General features: G+C 43.4%; 2 protein-coding genes across 11 annotated transcripts in view; both read right to left on the reverse strand.

Annotated features, from left to right (window-relative positions):
* The window catches only part of LOC102413807 (ATP-binding cassette sub-family C member 4), a 500,000-nt gene extending 492,548 nt beyond the window's left edge, over positions 1-7,452 (reverse strand). For 5 of the 10 annotated variants that reach the window (XM_045162449.1, XM_045162450.1, XM_045162451.1 and 2 more), the window contains exons 1-2: positions 7,115-7,359; positions 2-112 (exon numbers count right to left, since the gene is read on the reverse strand). In XM_045162449.1, the coding sequence (XP_045018384.1) occupies positions 2-112; positions 7,115-7,344 (341 nt within the window). In that variant the 5' untranslated portion in view covers positions 7,345-7,359. Of the gene's footprint in view, position 1; positions 113-7,114 lie in introns of all 10 variants that reach the window. The other 5 variants (XM_045162452.1, XM_045162454.1, XR_006639862.1 and 2 more) reach the window with 3 other exon arrangements.
* LOC123464831 (ATP-binding cassette sub-family C member 4-like) overlaps positions 1-21,309 on the reverse strand; it is an 891,549-nt gene that overhangs the window by 165,642 nt on the left and 704,598 nt on the right. The gene's annotated exons all lie outside the window — the stretch shown is intronic.

Here is a 21,309-nt window from a genome sequence, read left to right on the forward strand (position 1 = left end):
CCCTTGCAGCTCTTCTCCGAGGTGCTGGGAGCAATCTTCTGGAAGCACTGAGTACATGTCATTTGCTTCTAATTTCCGTTTGTGACCAATTTTAAACAAGGGGTTTAGCCACCTGTTAAAAATTAAAAGGAAAGTGACATATATCCAAATTACACATCTTTGTCTAATTATTATCCTACATTCATGGATATTGTTTTTAAAAAAACTACATTTTAAATACACAAAGAGGTAGGGAGAAAATTAGACATATGCTTACAAACATATAAACACACATATTAGGGTGTCGGTAAGTCACTCTGATGGAGAAAGAGTTGGACCCCACTCCAGTACTCTTGCCTGGAAAATCCCATGGACAGAGGAGCCTGGAAGACTGCAGTCCATGGGGTCGCTGAGGGTCGGACACAACTGAGCGACTTCACTTTAACTTTTCACTTTCATGCATTGGAGAAGGAAATGGCAACCCACTCCAGTGACCTTGCCTGGAGAACCCCAGGGATGGGGGAGCCTGGTGGGCTGCCGTCTATGGGGTCGCACAGAGTCAGACACGACTGAAGTGACTTAGCAGCAAGTCACTCTGGCTTACACACAATATAACTTAACTAAAATACCCTGTTTGTGTTCTACTGAACATACATTGTACATCTACTTTAATTATTAAAAAAAATACATTTAGAAATCAAAATACAGTTCCCTTGGTTCGGGAGCACAGAATAGAGCTGAATGGCCATTGTGGATAAGGCTGTAGATGCGTTCCTGTATTACCAAGCACTTAAATTATCTGAACTGTATCAGACTCAAGGATTTTGCTGTTGTTGTTTAGTGGCTAAGTCGTGTCTGACTGGTTTTGTGACCCCATGGACTGCGGCCTTCCAGGCTCCTCTGTCCATGAGATTTCCCAGGCAAGGATACTGGAGTGGGTTGCCATTTCCTCCTTCAGAGGATCTTCTTGGCTCAGGGATCGAACCTGTGTCTCCTGCAATGGCAGGTGGATTCTTTACCACTAAGCCACCAGGGAAGCCCACCAGACTCAAGAATGCCTCCAGTCATATTCACATAAGATGCAACCTTGTGGTCTCAAGACCTCCTTGAAAGTGAAAGTGAAGTCACTCAGTCGTGTCCAACTCTTTGCGACCCTGTGGACTATAGCCTCTGTCCATGTGATTCTCCAGGCAAGAATACTGGAGTGGGTTGCCATTTCCTTCTCCAGGGAATCTTCCCAACTCAGGGATCAAACCCAGGTCTCCTGCATTGTAGGCAGACACTTTAACCTCTGAGCCACCAGGGAAGCATGACCCAAGACCTCCTTAGTTCAGCTAATAACACAAACGAAATTTTGCAGGGGATCACGTTACAATACAACACACTGAGTCTAACAGGCTCTGGACCCTGACCTCCTTACAGCCCTGTCAGACTCTCCTCACATGAGCCTCTTTCTGACCCTGACCTTCTGAAGATGTCCTAAAGATAAGTAACATCTTTCCAACTAAACTTCATATGTTGATTTTTCTTATTGTCCTCCCTATATTTAAAGCAGAAATTGCTAGACAGTGTAAGACTTCTTTTAATTTCAATTTTTAATCCCTTTTTTAATTTCAATTTTTCTCTTCCCAAGTAGGCATCTCACTCTTTGTTCCAATTTCCAGTCATTCAGAGGAATGCCTCCCTGGTCTGGAAGGTCATAAAGCATTCAGACCCAGGACAAGACAATCACTAACTGCTGTCCAGTTTATCAAGGGGAAAAAAAAAAAAAAAAACCCTAACTCCAAGACCATTAGCTCTTAAAACATACATTTGGTCCCTAAATAATGGTCTGGGGTCTTGATAAAGGGCCGAGGGATGGCGTTGCAATGTCTAGAGAAACTGAGAAACTGGGGGATCCAAGAAAGCCATAAAATTGACAAACTGGACATTGTGACATTTAAATTAATTGGTCAAAAATCACGTATATTAAAGTCATGAGTCAACCAAAAACATACAGGTCAATACTAAAAGATATAAAACTGCTATAATCCTTGACTTTTGGGGGCTCTTCACCCCCTCTCAGTGTCTATGCTGAGGACTTTGTATCTCTGTCTTCTAAAATAAACTTTGCCTGTGTGTTTCCAAGTTCCCAGAATTCATTCTTTGGCTCTGTGAATAGAACTCAGGTTTCACGTTTCATTATCACTTCCTGGCAGATTAATTTCTTTTCAAATGTAACACAAGACTTTCATAAGGGCTGAAATTTTATTGACTGTGGGGTCTGCCCGGAGAAGGCAATGCACCCCACTCCAGTACTCTTGCCTGGAGAATCCCATGGACAGAGGAGCCTGGTAGGCTGCAGTCCATGGGGTCGCTAGGAGTTGGACATGACTGAGCGACTTCACTTTCACTTTTCACTTTCATGCATTGGAGAAGGAAATGGCAACCCACTCCAGTGTTCTTGCCTGGAGAATCCCAGGGACGGGGGAGCCTGGTGGGCTGCTGTCTATGGGGTCGCACAGAGTCAGACATGACTGAAGCGACTTAGCAGCAGCAGCAGCAGTGGGGTCTGCCACCTTCAGCCTCGGTCAGGGAATAAATATACCCCCTATACTTCGAGGAAACTCCACTAACAGCTGACAACATCACCAACCTACAGTTCAGTTCCTTTACGCCCAGGCTTCTGCCCAGGGATATCAAGGTTACACCCATTGCCACCCCACCCCAGCAAAGGTGTATGTGTTAGTCAAATCACTGTTTTCTTGGGGCCCAACCAATTTTTCTGACGAGCCCTCCACCTCCAGGCATGGCTGACTCTAGATACAAACCATGCCCAAGGGCTCTGGGAACAGGATCATACCAGACCTGGAGGGGTCTGGTCTATGGAGGCAGTATCCTGGATGGAAGGACACCACCATTAGTCTAAACATGGCTCAAGAAAACCCAAAGACAGTGTGCCCCCGAGGGGCCCCGAGGCCCCTGGGGCAAGGACCACCCATGTTGGGCTATCAACTGTCTCCAAGAAAACTCTACTAGTGGATACTGGGCTATATAAGGTGCACACCCCCATCCAGGTCACATTCAGATTTTAATTACACTCACCCCACCTCCCATCTAAATGGAGCCATTCATCTAGTCAGGAGGGAGCTGGACTGGACTGGTAATGGAAGGAGTTGTCGCCCTTGTAGCATCCTTGGTGAGCCTAGCACAAGAAGCAATTTATAAAGCCAAAATTATTAAAAAAAAAAAAAAAAAAGGCACCTGAACATTGGCCTGGGCAACTAAAGAACCCAGCTCTAACTTTAGAAAGATGACATCTTCACTGGGCTTCTGGTCCACATGACACTTGACCACTGCATAGCTCCTGTTTACTTGCTGGCTGATCAAGGAGGAGTTTGTGCCCTTGCAACTATTTCCTGTTATTTCTATGTTAACATGAGTGGTCAAATAGATGCAACCTGACTGTTAGAGAAGGCTGCTTGCAGACAGAGAAGGACGAATACCATATGATATTGCTTATATGTGGAATGTAAGTAAAGGCTATAAATGAACTCTTTAAAAAATAGACTTAGAGTCACAGATGTAGGAAAAAAGAAAAACCTATGGTTACCAGGGGGTGAGAGGAGGGATAAATTGGGACACTGGGATTGACATATACACACTATAACATATAAAACATATAACTAAGAAGGACCTACTTGTACAGCACAGAGAACTCTATTCTATACTCTGTAATGGCCTACATAGGAAAATAATATAAAAAAGAGTGTGTATATGTATGTGTACATGTATAAGAGATTCGCTTTGCTGTACAGCAGAAAGTAACACAACATTGGAAATCTACTGTACTCCAATAAAAATTCAATGAAGAGAAAGTCACTTGATCAAATACTCAGAACAAGAAGGGCCCTGACTGAACAAACTTGAGACAGTATCAAAAGGGCAATCCAGCTTCCTGGGTTTCTGCCATTCTTAGGACCCCTTACAATTATTCTCCTTCTCCTGCTCTTTGGTCTGTGTATCCCCAACTGCATCATTAGTTTTATCTGGTCTTTACCCGGGTGTAAGAAATTGGGATTTCAGGCAGGTGACAATCATATTTATTTTAGCTATCCACTCTAGTATTCTTGCCTGGAGAATCCCATGGAGAGAAGAGCCTGGTAGGCTACAGTCCATGGGGTCACAAAGAGTTGGACACAACTGAGTGACTAACTCTTTCACTTTCACTTCCTGCTTTTGTCTGAGTCTCCAGCTCAAAGGAGGAAGTTACAGAGAAAAATAAAAACTGGTTAGAACTGCTGCTGCTGCTGCTAAGTCACTTCAGTCGTGTCCGACTCTGTGCGACCCCATAGATGGCAGCCCACCAGGCTCCCCCATCCCTGGGATTCTCCAGGCAAGAACACTGGAGTGGGTTGCCATTTCCTTCTCCAATGCATGAAAGTGAAAAGTGAAAGTGAAGTCACTCAGTCATGTCCGACTCTTAGCGACCCCATGGACTGCAGCCTACCAGGCTCCTCCGTCCATGGAATTCTCCAGGCAAGAGTACTGGAGCAGGTTGCCATTGCCTTCTCCGGTTAGAACTAGCTAGGCCCAAAATTGGAGAAGGAAATGGCAACCCACTGAGGTACTCTTGCCTGGGGAATTCCACAGACAGTGGATCTGTGGGCTACATTCCATGGGATCGCAAAGAGTTGGCCACAACTGTGTGACTAACTTTCACTTTCAGGCCCAAAATGGGGAAAAACCTAACCTCCCCTAGACTCTGAGTCTCATTTATGTATTCGCTGTAATGTATTAGTATGTTAAATGGCATACTCACCCATGCCGTGACAGCTGACAATGGTCATGACAACAACCCACACAAGGACTAAAAATGAGTGTTGCCTCATTTTGGACCTCATTCAGGTTCAAATCACACCCTTGTTCTCAGATAAGTCATGAATATTCCTACCTCTCTTGATTCAATTTCCTTGTTTTACCTTGACCCAAATTGTGTTGAGAAGTTGATTTTTAAACTAAGCTCTCGCTTCTCCATTCTTTGATCATTGAATAAAATTTGTGCTGTTCCAGTCTCACCATCAATTTAGTTACTGGCTGTGGGAATCTGAGTGGAAAAACCACCTCTTCAGCCAAGATAAGGAGTCTTAGCCTGGGCTCAGAGCCCAGCACAAGGCGGGAGAGCAATTTGGTGACATCAGTTACATATACAAGGAACACCGTCTTCAGAGCCAGACTGCTTGACTTGGGATCCTGCTCCATTACTTACTGGCTGTGTGGTGGTAAGCAACTTACTCAACCTCTCTGCTTCAGTGCTTTCAAATATAAAATAAACAGTAATAGTGTCTTTCGCTCCAGCAGGAAAACTGGAAATGGGTGCCTACCCAAATCAATGAAAAGTCTTCACCTTCCCATTTTCAGGCACACGCATTTTGAAAATTTACAAACAGAAGGTGTTTGGAAACTTCCTTGCCCTGCCTGAAGTTAAGAATTTTTCCTACTTTATTTTTATTTACAGTAACCACACCCATATTCCTTCTTCTAGCCTCCTCTTTCCTTAAGGGCCAGCAAATGGCCAAGAGATGAAGCTACACACACTAAATACACCACCATCAAAACAAGCATAGGAGCTCCCAATCCCTGGATGTCCCCCGGGCTGTCCCATAAAAGAAGGAAATACTAGAAATTTGGGAAATATAAATGGGTTAGGGTCCAGAAATAAAACAACTAGAAATCATCCAAGTGTGATTAAAGCCCAAAGGTTCAGGACCACATAGTCAGTGGCCCCAGCTACCACATGGAACACTTCAGTTAAGAGCTGCAACTCTCTGAGCTGTTTTTCATCTGTGTGTTTCCTCTGGGCTCAGGGACCCTTCAGTGGTTTCAGAACCAAATGATTCCTGGACAGGACCACCTGCATCAAGACCATGCACTGCTTCTCTGAAGTCTAGAGATTGGGAAAGACCTCACAGGCTTCAGGGACCCTATCCCCAGAGTGATCCCCAAAGGTGGAAGTGGAGATATCCACACTAAGGAAAGGGGCTGATCAAATAAATCCTCCAGTCCTGACTGTGTGTCCCAGGCAAAAGCAAAAAGTGTTCAAGAATAGTGTTCCCAATCATTAAATAAAAAACCTTTCATTTTTTTTACCCATGTGAAATTTGCCACAACTAGGAACCAGGTCATACAGTGAGAGCCACACAGGGAGAAAGGGAGAGGGAAAGAAATACATGGTCATAGACATGGGGGCAGAGGGAACCCAGTGGAGCTGGAACACACTGTCGCACAGGGCATGTGGGAAAAGGTGGGGACATTACTGAAAGAAGCAAAGAAGGTGGAGCACTGAAGAACTGATGCCTTCGAACTGTGGTGCTGGAAAAGACTTCTGAGAGTCCCTTGGACTACAAGGAGATCAAACCAGTCAATATTAAAGGAAATCAGCCCTGAATATTCTTTGGAAGGACTGATGCTGAAGCTGAAACTCCAGTATTTTGGTCATCTGATGCAAACAGATGACTCACTGGAAAAGGGCCTGATGCTGGGAAAGATTAAGGGCAAGAGAAGAGGGTGTCAGAGAATGAGATATATAGATGACATCACAGATGCAATGGACATGAACTTGGGCAAACTCTGGAGACGGTGAGGGACAGAGACCGGCAGTGCTGCCATCAAGGGCTGCAAAGAGTTGGACAGGACTGAACGACTGAACAACAACGGTCCAAGGCACTAATTAGACAAAGGAAGCTGTTCATAAGCTGCTTGCTTGGGGCTGGGGACGGGGTAGGGGGTGGAGGTATGACGCTTCAGTTCAGAACTACGAATTCCTGAGCAGTTCAGGGGAATCCTGTAAGAGTAGAGGCGGGTGTTCAGTGCATTTTCCCTCTGGGCTGTGATTTCCCCTAGGCAGCCTTCCAGCTTCCTGTTTTCTGGCTCTGGAGGGGCTGCCAGCGGCAAGGCACGGAGACCCTGTATCTCCGCCACCAGGTCACCGGCTCCCCTCCCCACCCCTGCTCCCCACTTCCTTGCCCAGTCGTGCTCCGCCTTCCCAGGGTGCAGGGGGTGCAGGACAGCATTGGGAGGGTCCACACTTGTTTCCGAATAGCGGGGCAGCGGAGGGCAGCGTGACTACCGCGTATCACGGCCGTGGAGCGCTCACCAGAAGAACAGGCGCGAGCAGAGGTTCGCTTTCTGCAGCGGGTTGGGCTTCGGGTACAGCAGCGGCATCGTGCAGGCCGGGGCGGTGTGGAGCGGCGCTGCGCTGCTCTGGCCGTGGTGAGGCTCCCGCTGCTTCTGGAGGCGACCGCGGGGATGTTGGAGACCAGTCCGCCTTCGGGATCTGCTGGGCGGGCCCGGAGAACCACAGGTTTCCGGGAATGGAGCACCCATCGCCCTCCAGGTCTCCGCCTCCCGGGACTGCGCAACCTCCCGGGTCGCCTCCGGGTCACCGGTTCTGCGCTGCTGCCAAGGCTCTGGGAGAAGTAGGGCCGTGTGTAGGGCTGCAGGACGAAGAGGCCGTCAGGCCAAAGCTCCCAGGAGCCTCAAGCAAGTGGGAGGCAAGGCCACCGGCTCTTTGATGGAGGAGGGTAGGCGGACCGGACAGCACAAACAAACCAGCTCCAAGGATCCCACCTAGCTGCAAACTCGGCTGAAACTCCTATTCTGAGCCCAGGGGCTCACCCAGAAGGCGAAGAGGGGAGGCTCAGGCTCTGCCATCCTCTGCTGCTCCGAAGCTCCCCATGGGCTGCAAGGAAGGCCTGGAGAAAGCTGGCAGAAGGCATGATCAGCCCATGTGAGATGTCCTGTGGCATCTCACACGTTGCATTGTGAGGGAACCTCTGTGAGCTTTTTTCTGCCCTCTTAGATTGGGAAAGGGGAGTCTGGGGGGAGAGAAACTGCCTCCTAATTTCTTTCATCATGCTTTCAAAACAGATAAGTAACAGTGACATATGTCACAAAATACATTTCTGGGGACCTTACCTCAGTTTCAACTCTAACAATGTCCTGTTCAGGAAGGTATTATCCCTATCCTACAGATGAGAAAGATGAGGCTCAAGGATAGCCTTTGTCCAAGTTGTTGGACCCAAGTTTGGGGTTCAGCATGGTTGTCTCACTGGTACATGGACAGTGTGTGTGAAAAGTGCCTAGAATATGCTGTGTGAATGAATGAATGGCTGCAGGACTGAATGAACAAAATCTCGGGCTCCAACTCAGAAGTGTTTAGTTACCAGCTCAACAGTTTCTCTTCCCTTCTACTCTAAATGAAGAAATATCAAAATTTTTGTACCTACAACAAGATCACCATATTATTCTTTAATAATTTCTCATATACCTTGGCTAAGATTGGTGTTATTAATGACGGCTTTTAGCTTCAGTTATGCAAGATGAAAAGGTAAGTTCCAGAAAACTGGTGTACAGCAATGTGATAATATTGCTGTGTACCTTTAATTTGCTTAAAGAGTAGTAGTTCTCAACATAAAAAAGAAAAATGGAAAAAGTATGAAGTAATTGACATGTTGATTGGCTTGGTTATGATAGCTTACAGTGAATGGCGTCAAATTTGTGATCTCCGAAGCAGAAGATTTAGCTTCAGGACCAGGGACCAGGCTTGATCACTCAAGAGCTTTTGTGTAGCAGAGTTTCATTAAACTGTGAAAAGGGGCAGAGAAATCTTCTGACATAGACATCAGAAGGGGGATGGGGGTGGGGGATGGAGAGTGCCCCCACTAGGTAGTCGTATCAAGGCCTTATATATTTTACTAGACCCACTCCCACAACATACATTAGAAGATGACAGGATTAGTCAGAAGGTTCTCAAGAAGGAGAAACATGTCCTGGAGCAAGCTACATGGTTATATTGACTACCACAAAGCTATGTAGGAAAAAATAGTTTGTCTTTTTCTCCTTGAGAGCCCCAGACCCCTTTCTTCTTCTTTAGGGCTCCAGACCCCTTTCTCTTCCTCGGGGACCCTGGACTTCTTAGCAACCTACCTAGGAATTGACTCTCTCAGTTGTGATGAATATTTCACAGTGTATATATAAATGAAGTCAACATGTTGAATATCTAAATATATATACTATTTGTCAATTATACCTTAATGCCAGAGGGGAGATTGATTTTAAAGAAATCTTTAATGTATTCAGACTTTTTTTTATGAGTCAAACATATAAGAATGGCAAGGTGTTGATAATTTTGTATTGATGGGCATGATGAGAATTTATTACACTATTTTCTTGATATTTCATGCATGTTTAAAATTTTCTGTTGCAAAAAAGAAGAATGATTAGAGCTGAAAATTTTAATTTTTCAATTACCTATCTTTCTTGTGTTAGCTTTCTCTCAGATAATGCAATCCACAATGTATGGTACCAGACTTGTCCTGATTTACAGTTCTCTTTTAGATTCCCTATATTTTCCAGTGCTATAAACACTCAGCAACTAGCTCTACTCCAAAGATGAAGGAATTGGTTGCTACAGTTGGAAGTCTGTCAGACTGCCCCAGACTGTTTTGTCCAGTTCCCACAACTATCTCAGAACCATAATTAGCCATCTCCAAACTGACAAATACATTCAGTCCCTTTAGTTTCTGCTGTCTTTTTTTTTTTTTTTTTAACTAAGATCTTTTGAAACTTCTTAGTATCCTCTTCTGGACATAAAATCCTTGAATGTGATCTAATTCATGAAAAGAAATCATCCTCACATTTCAGAACTTTGTTACTAGTAATGAATTACTTCTGTCACTTCCCACTGGCTCTCAAACATACTTGCATTATGACACTTTTACAGAGAGTTCTGGTATAAAAACATAAACAAAACTCCTTATTTTCTGCCAATATATTCTATTTGATCTTCCTTTAAGATGTTATAATAATAATAATGGAACCTTGAGTTATTTTGTTTTCAGTTCATCAGAAACACTAGTCCATTACTGACTGAGTTGTCCAGAAACTGTTGAGAGTTGATAAAGATGTCCTTGGAAAATAATATACCTAAAAAATTGAAATTCCTATTTTCATTAGGCTCACAATCTAGAAAAAGAATAGGTAAAAAGGAAATTTCAGCAAAAGAATAAAAAATAATAAAATAACACAAACACATTCATTCTTACCCTGATAAATTAAGGATGTTTCGTGATGCTGCTGGTGCTGATTGTGTCACACATTTTCACACTTCAAATGTTTTTCAGCAAAATAAAGAGGTCTAATAGTCATAACAACAACAACAAAAACAGAAAAACCAGAATACCCCAACCTAATGAAGGCAAAGTCTAATAGGCACTGTAGTATAATATTGGCAAAATATAAATTAGAATAGTTTTTTCATAAAATAATCTAACAATATTTATTTTTAAGAGCCTTAGAAATGTTCATGCTTTGTGACTCAATAAGATTTCCACTTTGAAGATGAAGAAGATAAAAAGTCAGCTATAAACAGATACTTATGTACAACTACTCAAATAGTAAATAATCTGCCTGCAATGCAGGAGACCAGGATTCAATACCTGGATTGGGAAGGTCCCGCGGAGAAGGAAATGGCAACCTATTCCAGGAAGTACTCTTGCCTGGAGAGTTCCATGGACAGAGGAAACTAGCAGGGTATAGTTCATGGGATCACAGAGTCGGACATGACTGAGCGACTAACTCTCACTTTCGTGTTTCTCAGAGAGCAGTTCTTGTTATAATATTAGAATTGAGAAACATCCTAACTTCTAAGTTCAGCAATAGCAAAGTGATTGAATAAATCATGAATCACTTTTACAGAAATGCTTTAGATTTCCCTGGTGGTAGAGTGGATAAGAATCCACGTGCCAATGCAGGGGATACAGGTTCAACCCTTGATCCAGGAAGATCCCACATGCTACCAAGGGGCAACTAAGCCCAAGCACCACAACTACTGAAGCCTGTGTGCTTAAAGCCCATGCTCCGCAACAAGAGAAGTCACTGGAATGAAAAGCCTGTTCAGTTCAGTTCAGTCGCTCAGTCGTATCTGACTTTTTGCAACCTCATGGACTGCAACATGCCAGGCTTCCCTGTCTATCAACAATTCCCAGAGCTTGCTCAAACTCACGACCATTGACTCAGTGATGCCATCCAACCATCTTATCCACTGTTCCCCTTCTCCTCCCACCTTCAATCTTTCCGAGCATCAGGGTCTTTTCCAATGAGTCAGTTCTTCACATCAGGTGGCCAAAGTATTGGAGTTGCAGCTTCAGCATCAGTCCTTTCAGTGAATATTCAGGACTGACTTTCTTTAGGATTGACTGGTTTGATCTCCTTGCAGTCCTGGGGATTCTGAAGAGTCTTCTCCAACACCACAGTTTAAAAGCATCAGTTCTTTGGGGCTCAGCTTTCTTTATGGTCCAGTTCTCATATCCATACATGACTACTGGAAAAACCACAGCTTTGACTAGACAGACCTTTGTTGGCAGAGTAATGTCTTTGCTTTTTAATATGCTGTCTAGGTTGGTCTTGGCTTCCCTGGTAGCTCAGATGGTAAAGCATCTGCCTACAATGCAGGAGACCTGGGTTCAATCCCTGGGTCAGGAAGATGCCCTGGAGAAGGAAATGGCAACCCACTCCAGTATTCTTGCCTGGAGAATTCCATGGACAGAGGAGCCTGGTAGGCTATCCATGGGATTGCAAAGAGTTGGACATGACTGAGCGACTTCACTTCACTTCACTTCTAGGTTGGTCAGAGATTTTCTACCAAGGAGCAAGCATCTCTTAATTTCATGGCTGCAGTCAACATCTGCAGTGATTTTGTAACCTAATAAAATAAAGTCTGTCAGTGTTTCCTTTGTTTCCTCATCTATTTGCCATGAAGTGATGGGACAGGATGCCATGATCTTCTTTTTTTGAATGTTGAACTTTAAGCCAGCTTTTTCACTCTCCCCTTTCATTTTCATCAAAATGCTCCTTAGTTTCTCTTCGCTTTCTGCCATAAGGGTGGTATCATCTGCATATTTGATGTTTTTGATATTTCTCCTGGCAATCTTGATTCCAGCTTGTGCATCATCCATCCCAGCATTTCACATGATGTACTCTGCATATAAGTTAAATAAGCAGTGTGACAATATACAGCCTTGACAGACTCCTTTCCCAATTTGAAGCTAGTCCATTGTTCCATGTCCAGTTCTACCTCTTGCTTCTTGACCTGCATACAGACAAGAGGCAGGTCAGGTGGTCTGGTATTCCCATCTCTTAAAGAATTTTAAATAGTATCTTGTAATCCACAAAGTCAAAGGCTTTGGCATAGTCAAGAAAGCAGAAGTCGATGTTTTTCTGGTATTCTCTTGATTTTTCTTTGATCCAACAGATGTTGGCAATTTGGTCACTGGTTCCTCTGCCTTTTTAAAATCCAGCTTGAATCTCTGTAAGTTCTCAGTTTATGTACTGTTGAAGCCTAGCTTGGAGAATTTTGAGAATTACTTTGCTGAGTGAGGCCCCAGAGAAGCCTTCTGATGGCTGCAGCTCCAGCGTGCATCTGACTGCAGCCCCATGAGGGACCCTGAGCCAGGTCACCCAGCCAATTTGCTCCCGGATTACTGACCCTCAGAAATTCTGCAAGATTTGGAGTATCCAGGAGTCTCTGCAGAGGTGTGAGTCGGCAGTGGCCTGCTGCTGAGTTAGGGGCACTGAATGCAACATTGTGTCCACAAATCCTTTTGAAGGAGGTCTCTATTATCTTCATTACCCCCACCATAGTTTGGCCTTAGGCCAAACAACAAAGAGAGAACACAGCCCCGCCCATCAATAGAAAATTGTATTAAAGATTTACTGAGCATTGCCACCCATCAGAACAAGACTCAGTTTCCCTTGCACTCAATTTTTCTCATCAGGAAGCTTCCATAAGCCTCTTATTCTTATCCATCAGAGGCCAGACAGAAGGAAAACCACAATCACAGAAAACTAACCACACTGATCACATGGATCACAGCCTTGTCTAACTCAATGAAACTATGAGCCATGCCATGTAGGGCCACCCAAGATGGATGGGTCATGGTGGAGAGTTCTCACAAAACATGGTCCACTGGAGATGGGAATGGTAAACCACTTCCGTATTCTTGCCTTGGGAACCCCATGAACAGTATGAATAGCTCATGTCCACAACAAACAGTAGTCCCCACTCACCACAACTGGAGAAAACCCAGGCAGCAACAGCAAAAATGGTATTGAAAGCTTTGAACAATGACCAAAATGGGAAAATATCTTTAAAAAGCTGGATGCTGAGAGTGTACTGATGAAAGCAACAAAGAAGTTGTGAGGTATTCTGGCAAAGAAGCTGTTAGGCTCTGCCTGCCATTCCCATTCCTTCATTTCTCTTTCATGGCAAAACGTGTTGTGTATCACCTGTCAACTCAGAATCAGCCCACTGTATATTGACTTACCGGAGAAGGCAGTGGCACCCCTGGAAAATGCCTGGAAAATCCCATGGACGGAGGAGCCTGGTAGGCTGCAGTCCATGAGGTGGCTAGAGTCAGACACAACTGAGCGACTTCACTTTCACTTTTCACTTTCATGCGTTGGAGAAGGAAATGGCAACCCACTCCAGTGTTCTTGCCTGGAGAATCCCAGGGACGGGGAAGCCTGGTGGGCTGCCGTCTCTGCGATCGCACAGAGTTGGACACGACTGAAGTGACTTCGCAGCAGCAGCAGCAGCATATTGACTTATCTCTACTGCACTGACAGCTAATACCTTTTTCTGACTCAACTGTAGGTTCTTTCTGGATTCTTACTTTGTAGTAGGTTTTGCTGAATTCTGCCTGGTGATGGTATTTTACTATTGACCAGAGTCTACCACATAGAGGAATCAAGATCAAAGTGATAGGTTGTTTTTTTTTGGGGGGGGGGCAGGGGAGGGGTTTGTTTGTTTTACTCCCTGCAGTGGGTTTCTCTGGATTCTGTGTGGTGACAATATTTTGTTTTACTATTGACAACAATCTACCAGATGGAGGATCCATGGTAAGGTGATAGCTTTAGAAAAGAAGCAACTGGGAAAGAGCAACTGGCTTTTGGTTCAAAGCTGATAGTTTTGGTCCGAGAGCCTGAGGTGCCACCTCTTCAAATCAGCTGATCTGTAAGGATACATTTAACTCCATGTAATGTAGCCACACAAAGTTCAGAATCAAATTACGTGGTATAGCTTGCTTGTATCCCATGAGAGACACCACTCTGTCTAAATTGAGACCAAATTCTGGACTAAAAGTTTTGATACCTTTATATGTATGTCACTTATTGTTCTGCAGCAGCCAAGAGACTTAAGTTTCTACTCATTAATCAAAACAGCCAGGGAGGCTATTTCTAGCACACATCTAGATGTCCTGTTGGGTCATAACCTTTACTGTGCTAACCTCAAACCACTTTTCCTATTTCAAAATTTAGAATTTCACCCAGCAACTGATTACCAAGTATTGCCATCCATTTCTATCAGTCAACTTGTTCGGTTTCCATAAAACAATCATCTCTGTATCATAATGGCACTTCTTTGTAGATCCATTTAGGTGTTTTATTACATTTTCCTTCACTGTTTAAAAAAATATAAGATGGAAAGAATTGATATGCTAATATTAACAACAATTAATGTAAATTAATTAATTTACAATTAATGTAAATATGGAGAGAGCATGAAATGAAAGAAAGGAGGTGCCTCTTCAGTCTGGTTTGGATGCATATTTGAAGTAAGCTGGCTCATTATATATTTAATTTTTAAGGAAGAGAAACCATATTTTTGAACCTATGAAATATCTAGGGCAGCTTTATTCAAACTACCAAAATTTGGAAGCAATCAAGATATCCTTCAACAGGTGAATGGACAAACTGGTTCATCCTGGCAATGGAGTACTACTCAGCACTAAAAACAAATGAGCTACCAACACATGAAACAACATGGAGGAAATGTACATGCTCATTACTAAGTGAAAGGAGTCAGTATGAAAAGGCTACATGCTGTATGATTCTAGCTATATGACAAAAAGGCAAAACTATGGAGACAGTACCAGGGAAACCCATGGCTTTATAAGTGTTCCTAAATAATTAGTAAATTTCCTCTCTTCTTTTGACATGAAACAGTTTAAGAATGCTAAAAATATTCCCCAATTTTATTTTTTAAATGTAAATAATTCCCAAATGGATTACATATAAAGTATTCACATTTTTCTATAGTTATTTAAGGATTTTCATTAAAAAATAAGATATACAGAAACAAATCAAAGAGAAAGAGGGAGAGAGAAGCCCAAGGCTGAGATCTGAGACCATCCAGCATTCACAGTTAGAGACTCACCCAAGGAGACTGAGGAGAGAGAGAATGTGCAGTCACCGGAGTGCAGGAGAACCTGGAGCCCATGCCTCTGAGAGGCTGATAAGTTGAAGACAGAAGAGTACCAGTTGGATTTGGCAAAGACAGGGGTTTTGGTGACTTCAGTTCAGTTCAGTTCAGTCGCTTAGTCATGTCCGACTCTTTGCGACCTCATGAATCACAGCACGCCAAGCCTCCCTATCCATCACCAACTCCTGGAGTTCACCCAGACTGACATCCATCGAGTCAGTAATGCCATCCAGCCATCTCATTCTCTGTCGTCCCCTTCTCCTCCTGCCCCCAATCCCTCCTAGCATCAGAGTCTTTTCTAATAAGTCAACTCTTCGCATGAGGTGGCCAAAGTACTGGAGTTTCAGCTTCAGCATCATTCCGTCCAAAGAAATCCCAGGGCTGATCTCCTTCAGAATGGACTGGTTGGATCTCCTTGCAGTCCAAGGGACTCTCAAGAGGCTTCTCCAACACCACAGTTCAAAAGCATCAATTCTTCCGCGCTCAGCCTTCTTCACAGTCCAACTCTCACATCCATACATGACCACAGGAAAAGCCATAGCCTTGACTAGACGAACCTTTGTTAGCAAAGTAATGTCTCTGCTTTTCAATATGCTATCTAGGTTGGTCATCACTTTCCTTCCAAGGAGTAAGCGTCTTTTAATTTCATGGCTGCAGTCACCATGGCTGCAGTGATTTTGGAGCCCCCAAAAATAAAATCTGACACTGTTTCCACTGTTTCCCCATCTATTTCCCATGAAGTGCTGGAACCAGATGCCATGATCTTCGTTTTCTGAATGTTGAGCTTTAAGCCAACTTTTTCACTCTCCACTTTCACTTTCATCAAGAGGCTTTTGAGTTCCTATTCACTTTCTGCCATAAGGGTGGTATCATCTGCATATCTGAGGTTATTGATATTTCTCTCGGCAATCTTGATTCCAGCTTGTGCTTCTTCCAGCCCAGCGTTTCTCATGATGTACTCTGCATATAAGTTAAATAAGCAGCGTGACAATATACAGCCTTGACATACTCCTTTTCCTATTTGGAACCAGTCTGTTGTTTTATGTCCAGTTCTAACTGTTGCTTCCTGACCTGCATACAAATTTCTCAAGAGGCAGATCAGGTGGTCTGGTATTCCCAGCTCTTTCAGAATTTTCCACACTTGATTGTGATCCACACAGTCAAAGGCTTTGGCATAGTCAATAAAGCAGAAATAGATGTTTTTCTGGAACTCTCTTGCTTTTTTCATGATCCAGCAGATGTTGGCAATTTGGTTTCAGGTTCCTCTGCCTTTTCTAAAGCCAGCTTGAATATCAGGAAGTTCACGGTTCACATATTGCTGAAGCCTGGCTTGGAAAATCTTGAGCATTACTTTACTAGCATGTGAGATAAGTGCAATTGTGCGGTAGTTTGAGCACTCTTTGGCATTGCCTTTCTTTGGGATTGGAATGAAAACGGACCTTTTCCAGTCCTGTGGCCACTGCTGAGTTTTCCAAATTTGCTGGCATATTGAGTACAGCACTTTCACAGCATCATCTTTCAGGATTTGAAATAGCTCAACTGGAATTCCATCACCTCCACTAGCTTTGTTCGTAGTGATGCTTTCTAAGGCCCACTTGACTTCACATTCCAGGATGTCTGGCTCTAGATCAGTGATCACACCATCGTGATTATCTGGGTCGTGAAGATCTTTTGGTGACTTAGGAAAGACATTATTTTAAAGAGAAAGAGATTGAAATCTTTTAAAGATGTTTTGAGCAGAGAACTGTGTCTGAAGGTGTGGAAAAGTGGTTGTACACAACTCCTGTGAGAAATTTTGCTGTGAGGAGGAACAGAAAATAGAAAAAGTAACTGCTGGACTATAACCTCTGAGGAGGCACTCGTCCACACTGTGAACTGTTCAATAGCCAGTCTAAAATACACTGTTTGAGTAACCTGGGTGAGCCGATGTTGTCAGTATCTGCCCTGGTGCCTTCCATGTCACCCTAGCCTGACTTCCTGCAACTCTGCCTGAGGGCTTTGTCTGCCACCTGAACCGGCTCTGCTAAAGCACAAGGCAGCCAGGAGCCCTGGGGAATTTAACGTCTTCCTCTGCTCTCCCCCGGCAGCCTTCAGTCAACAGACAGACAGGAGCTGGTGTGTAAATACCCCTAATCCCTCACTCAGGGAAGCTAACCCTGAGGCTTGTGCTCCACACTGTCTCCTACGGTTTCCCAGCAGGATTGTGTTCCAGTAACCCAGCCTGGAACATACCTGATAACACAACCTGTGTGGCCTTCTCCCCCTTTCTTGTCTCACTTCCCCACTCCATTCCAGTGTTTCCTGCGACCCCCTCCCAAATAACCTATTGCATTCAAATTCTCATCCTAGACTTAAGCTTTAGCACACCCAAACTAAAACAACCGAAAATATTCATGTAATGACTTGAAACCATTATACCAATTTTGCCCAAGACTGCACGAAACAAGAAACATTAAAACAAAATATTTCAAAATGATAACAATGATCATTTCTTTATTGTGGGATTATGGGTCATTTAAAAAAAAAAATCTCATTTTTCCTCAAGAAAATAAAGTGGTTTTCTTTTGGTAAAGAAGTACTGTAATTACAACATACAGATTGATAGAGATTTTGTGAATTTCATAAGGTGGTCTTAAAAGAACAAATAAAGGGAAAGAAAGAAAGGGAAGTCACTCTGTCATGTACAACTCTTTGTTACCCCATGGACTGTAGCCCACCAGGCTCCTCTGTCTAGGGGATTTCGCAGGCAAGTGTACTGGAGTAGGTTACCATTTCCTTCTCCAGGGGATCTTCCCAACCCAGGGATCAAACAAACCCAGGTCTCCTGCATTGCAGGCAGACGCATTACCATCTGAGCCACCAGGGAACCCTAAAACAACAAAAAGTATTGCTAAAGAAAATATGGCTGCTGCTAACTTTCCCAGCAGCACATAGCAAATGAAGTACCAATATTCATATGAAAAACACACCAATGGCTATTGGTATAGTTACCACTTATTGAATGTGTAGGGGCTTCCCTGGTGGCTCAGATGGTAAAGCGTCTGCCTGCAATGTGGGAGACCCGGGTTTGATTCCTGGGTAGGGAAGATCCCCTGGAGAAGGAAATGGCAATCCACTCCAGCACTCTTGCCTGGAAAATCCCATGGACGGAGGAGCCTGATAGGCTACAGTCCATGGGGTCGCAAAGAGTCAGAACAATACCCTTTTATCATCTCACGAATCCTTGCAATACTACTGTAAGGTATGTATTATTCTTATCTTTTTTCATAAAATATAGTTCAGACAACAGTGAATTCTCCAAAATGGGGGAAGACTTGAACCTAGATATTGGTCCCAAAGCCCATGAACTTCCTGCCCCTTTGGGCTGCCTCTCTCTGTACCTTCAGGTATTATTTTAGAGTCACCAACAGAGAGTCAAAGAGTAATCACTGCATCAACATTTCTGATGTGTTTGATGTAATTTAGAACCAGGAAGCTAGATGTGTATGAGGATACTTTGCTGGGGCAAATGGCTTCTTCAGAGCAAGCTGAAGTGTGGTCACCATGGTCATGTTGGATTGAACAATTAGAATGTGTGCTGTCAAGCCCTGGAGGCAAGAACAGTACATCACAATGGTGGAAAAATCAAACTGTACAGCAGAGAGATGGATTTTTTAAACTACGAGGCCGAGATATACCACAATCTTAAAGTATATCTGAGCTTAAAGGACTAAAAATGGCAGAGAGTACATAATAACATGCTGTAGAATGAAGTTTTGGTCAGAATTAGGTTCTTTGCTCTCACTTTACTCAAGAACAGCTGTTACTTATCTCTCAGCTGTATTTGCTGTCAAGCAAAATAGTCATATCTACTAGACAACAGTCACTCACTATTTTATTTGCAAGGTAAAATGCAGATTAATCTTTAAGAGATAAAGGAGAAAGAAGCCTGTTATTTCTACTTTTAGCTTATTAAAAATGAGCTATACCTGTGGCGGATTCATTTTGATATTTGGCAAATCTAATACAGTTATGTAAAGTTTAAAAATAAAATAAAATTAAAAAAAAAAAAAAGAAAAATAAAAAAAAAAAAAAAAAAAAAAAAAATGAGCTAAGAGTTATAATCCCTGGATCTTCACTGGTTCACAATGCCTGGACCACAGACTTCTTAAGGCAGGTGGAGAAGGACTGCTCCCTCGGACTCGAGTGCCCACTCAATATCCTGCCCACAGGAAGTCTTAGAAAGCACATGCCTGGTGAATGATGAGGATACCCACACCCCACCAGAAAGAGGAGGGCACCACAACCTCTAAAAACATTTCAGTTCAGTTCAGTTCAGTTGCTCACTTGTGTCCAACTCTTTGTGACCCCATGAATCGCAGCACACCAGGCCTCCCTGTCCATCACCAACTCCCAGAGTTCACTCACACTCACATCCATCGAGTCAGTGATGCCATCCAGCCATCTCATCCTCTGTTGTCCCCTTCTCCTCCTGCCCCCAATCCCTCCCAGCATCAGAGTCTTTTCCAATGAGTCAACTCTTTGCATGAGGTGGCCAAAGTACTGGAGTTTCAGCTTTAGCATCATTCCTTCCAAAGAAATCCCAGGGCTGATCTCCTTCAGAATGGACTGATTGGATCTCCTTGCAGTCCAAGGGACTCTCAAGAGTCTTCTCCAACACCACAGTTCAAAAGCATCAATTCTTTGGTGCTTAGCCTTCTTCACAGTCCAACTCTCACATCCATACATGACCACTGGAAAAACCATAGCCTTGACTAGACGCACCTTTGTTGGCAAAGTAATGTCTCTGCTTTTCAATATGCTATCTAAAAACATTTACTGTGACTCAAAAAGTTTCTATGTGTCTCAGGACCAAAGGGAGAACTATGCTTCCCACACTGCCTGAGATACACAGGGATAGTGGCCAATACCGATCAGTGGAGGTGAACATAAATGATGGACAAAGTGAGCCAGACTACTTAAATGTCTGTTCTACTGCTAGGATGGTCCTGGAGGAATCCTGTTTTGATATACGAGAGGAAAAGAGGAAAGACCAAAGCATATTCTTCTCTCGGGGCATGAAAGGAGTTACCCAGCAACTGTTGCATAGAGAAAAGTACATAAGCAAGAAGTAGAACTCTGGTTTCTTTATCTCTCAAATAAATATATAATTTCAGTGAACAATAAGTGCACATCAGTATAAGAGGAAAATAAGCAACTTAAGATTTTTTCCCACATATAAAAACCATCTGAATAAAGAAAATAAAGGCACTCAAAAGTGTTGTTTTTGAAAGTGTTTCTGAAAGAAGCCTGTCCCTTCTCCAAGGGCTCTTCGCAACCCACGGATCAAACTCAGGTCTCCTGGATTGCGGGTGGATTCTTTACCAACTCAGCTATCAGGGAAGCTCTCCTAAAACAAAGTGTGATCTAAACATACAATGAAATATGACATAAACCTACAATGAAATATCACTCAGCCTTAAAACTGCAGGAAATTCTGACATGTGCTGCAGCATAGACGAACATTGAAGAGTGTGATGCTGTGACTTATAATCAGAAATATTTTTGGTCTTCAATCTCTTCCTGGCTCAGAGCTGCTGAAACACTTTGGAGAACTAAGAGTGATGAGATGTCTTTTGTTATAACAAGCCCCTATCAGCCCCACCTGGGTTTTTGAATGACTGCTTCTCAGTCAAACCAAATGCTTGATTAAAGGAAGGAACTTTCAGCCCCATCTACCACATCCAGGGAGGAGAGGAAATGGGAACAGTTCAACCACCAATGGCCAATGCTTTAATTGACCTTGCCTAACTATGCTTCTATGAAGCCTCAATAAAAAACCAGTAGGATGGGATTCACAGAACTTTCTGGCTAGTGAACATGTGCAGGTGCTGGGAGGGTGACTGTCCTGGAGAGGGCTTGGAAGCCCTTGCCACTCCCCCCTACTTTGCTCTCCACCTCTCTTCCATCTGGCTGTTCCTGAGTTGAATCCTTTTATCATAAGCCAGTAATCTAGTTGAGTAAACTGTTTTCCTGAGTTGTTAGTCACC

The sequence above is a fragment of the Bubalus bubalis genome, chromosome 13, assembly GCF_019923935.1.
Source record: "Bubalus bubalis isolate 160015118507 breed Murrah chromosome 13, NDDB_SH_1, whole genome shotgun sequence".
Taxonomy (NCBI): Eukaryota; Metazoa; Chordata; class Mammalia; order Artiodactyla; family Bovidae; genus Bubalus; species Bubalus bubalis.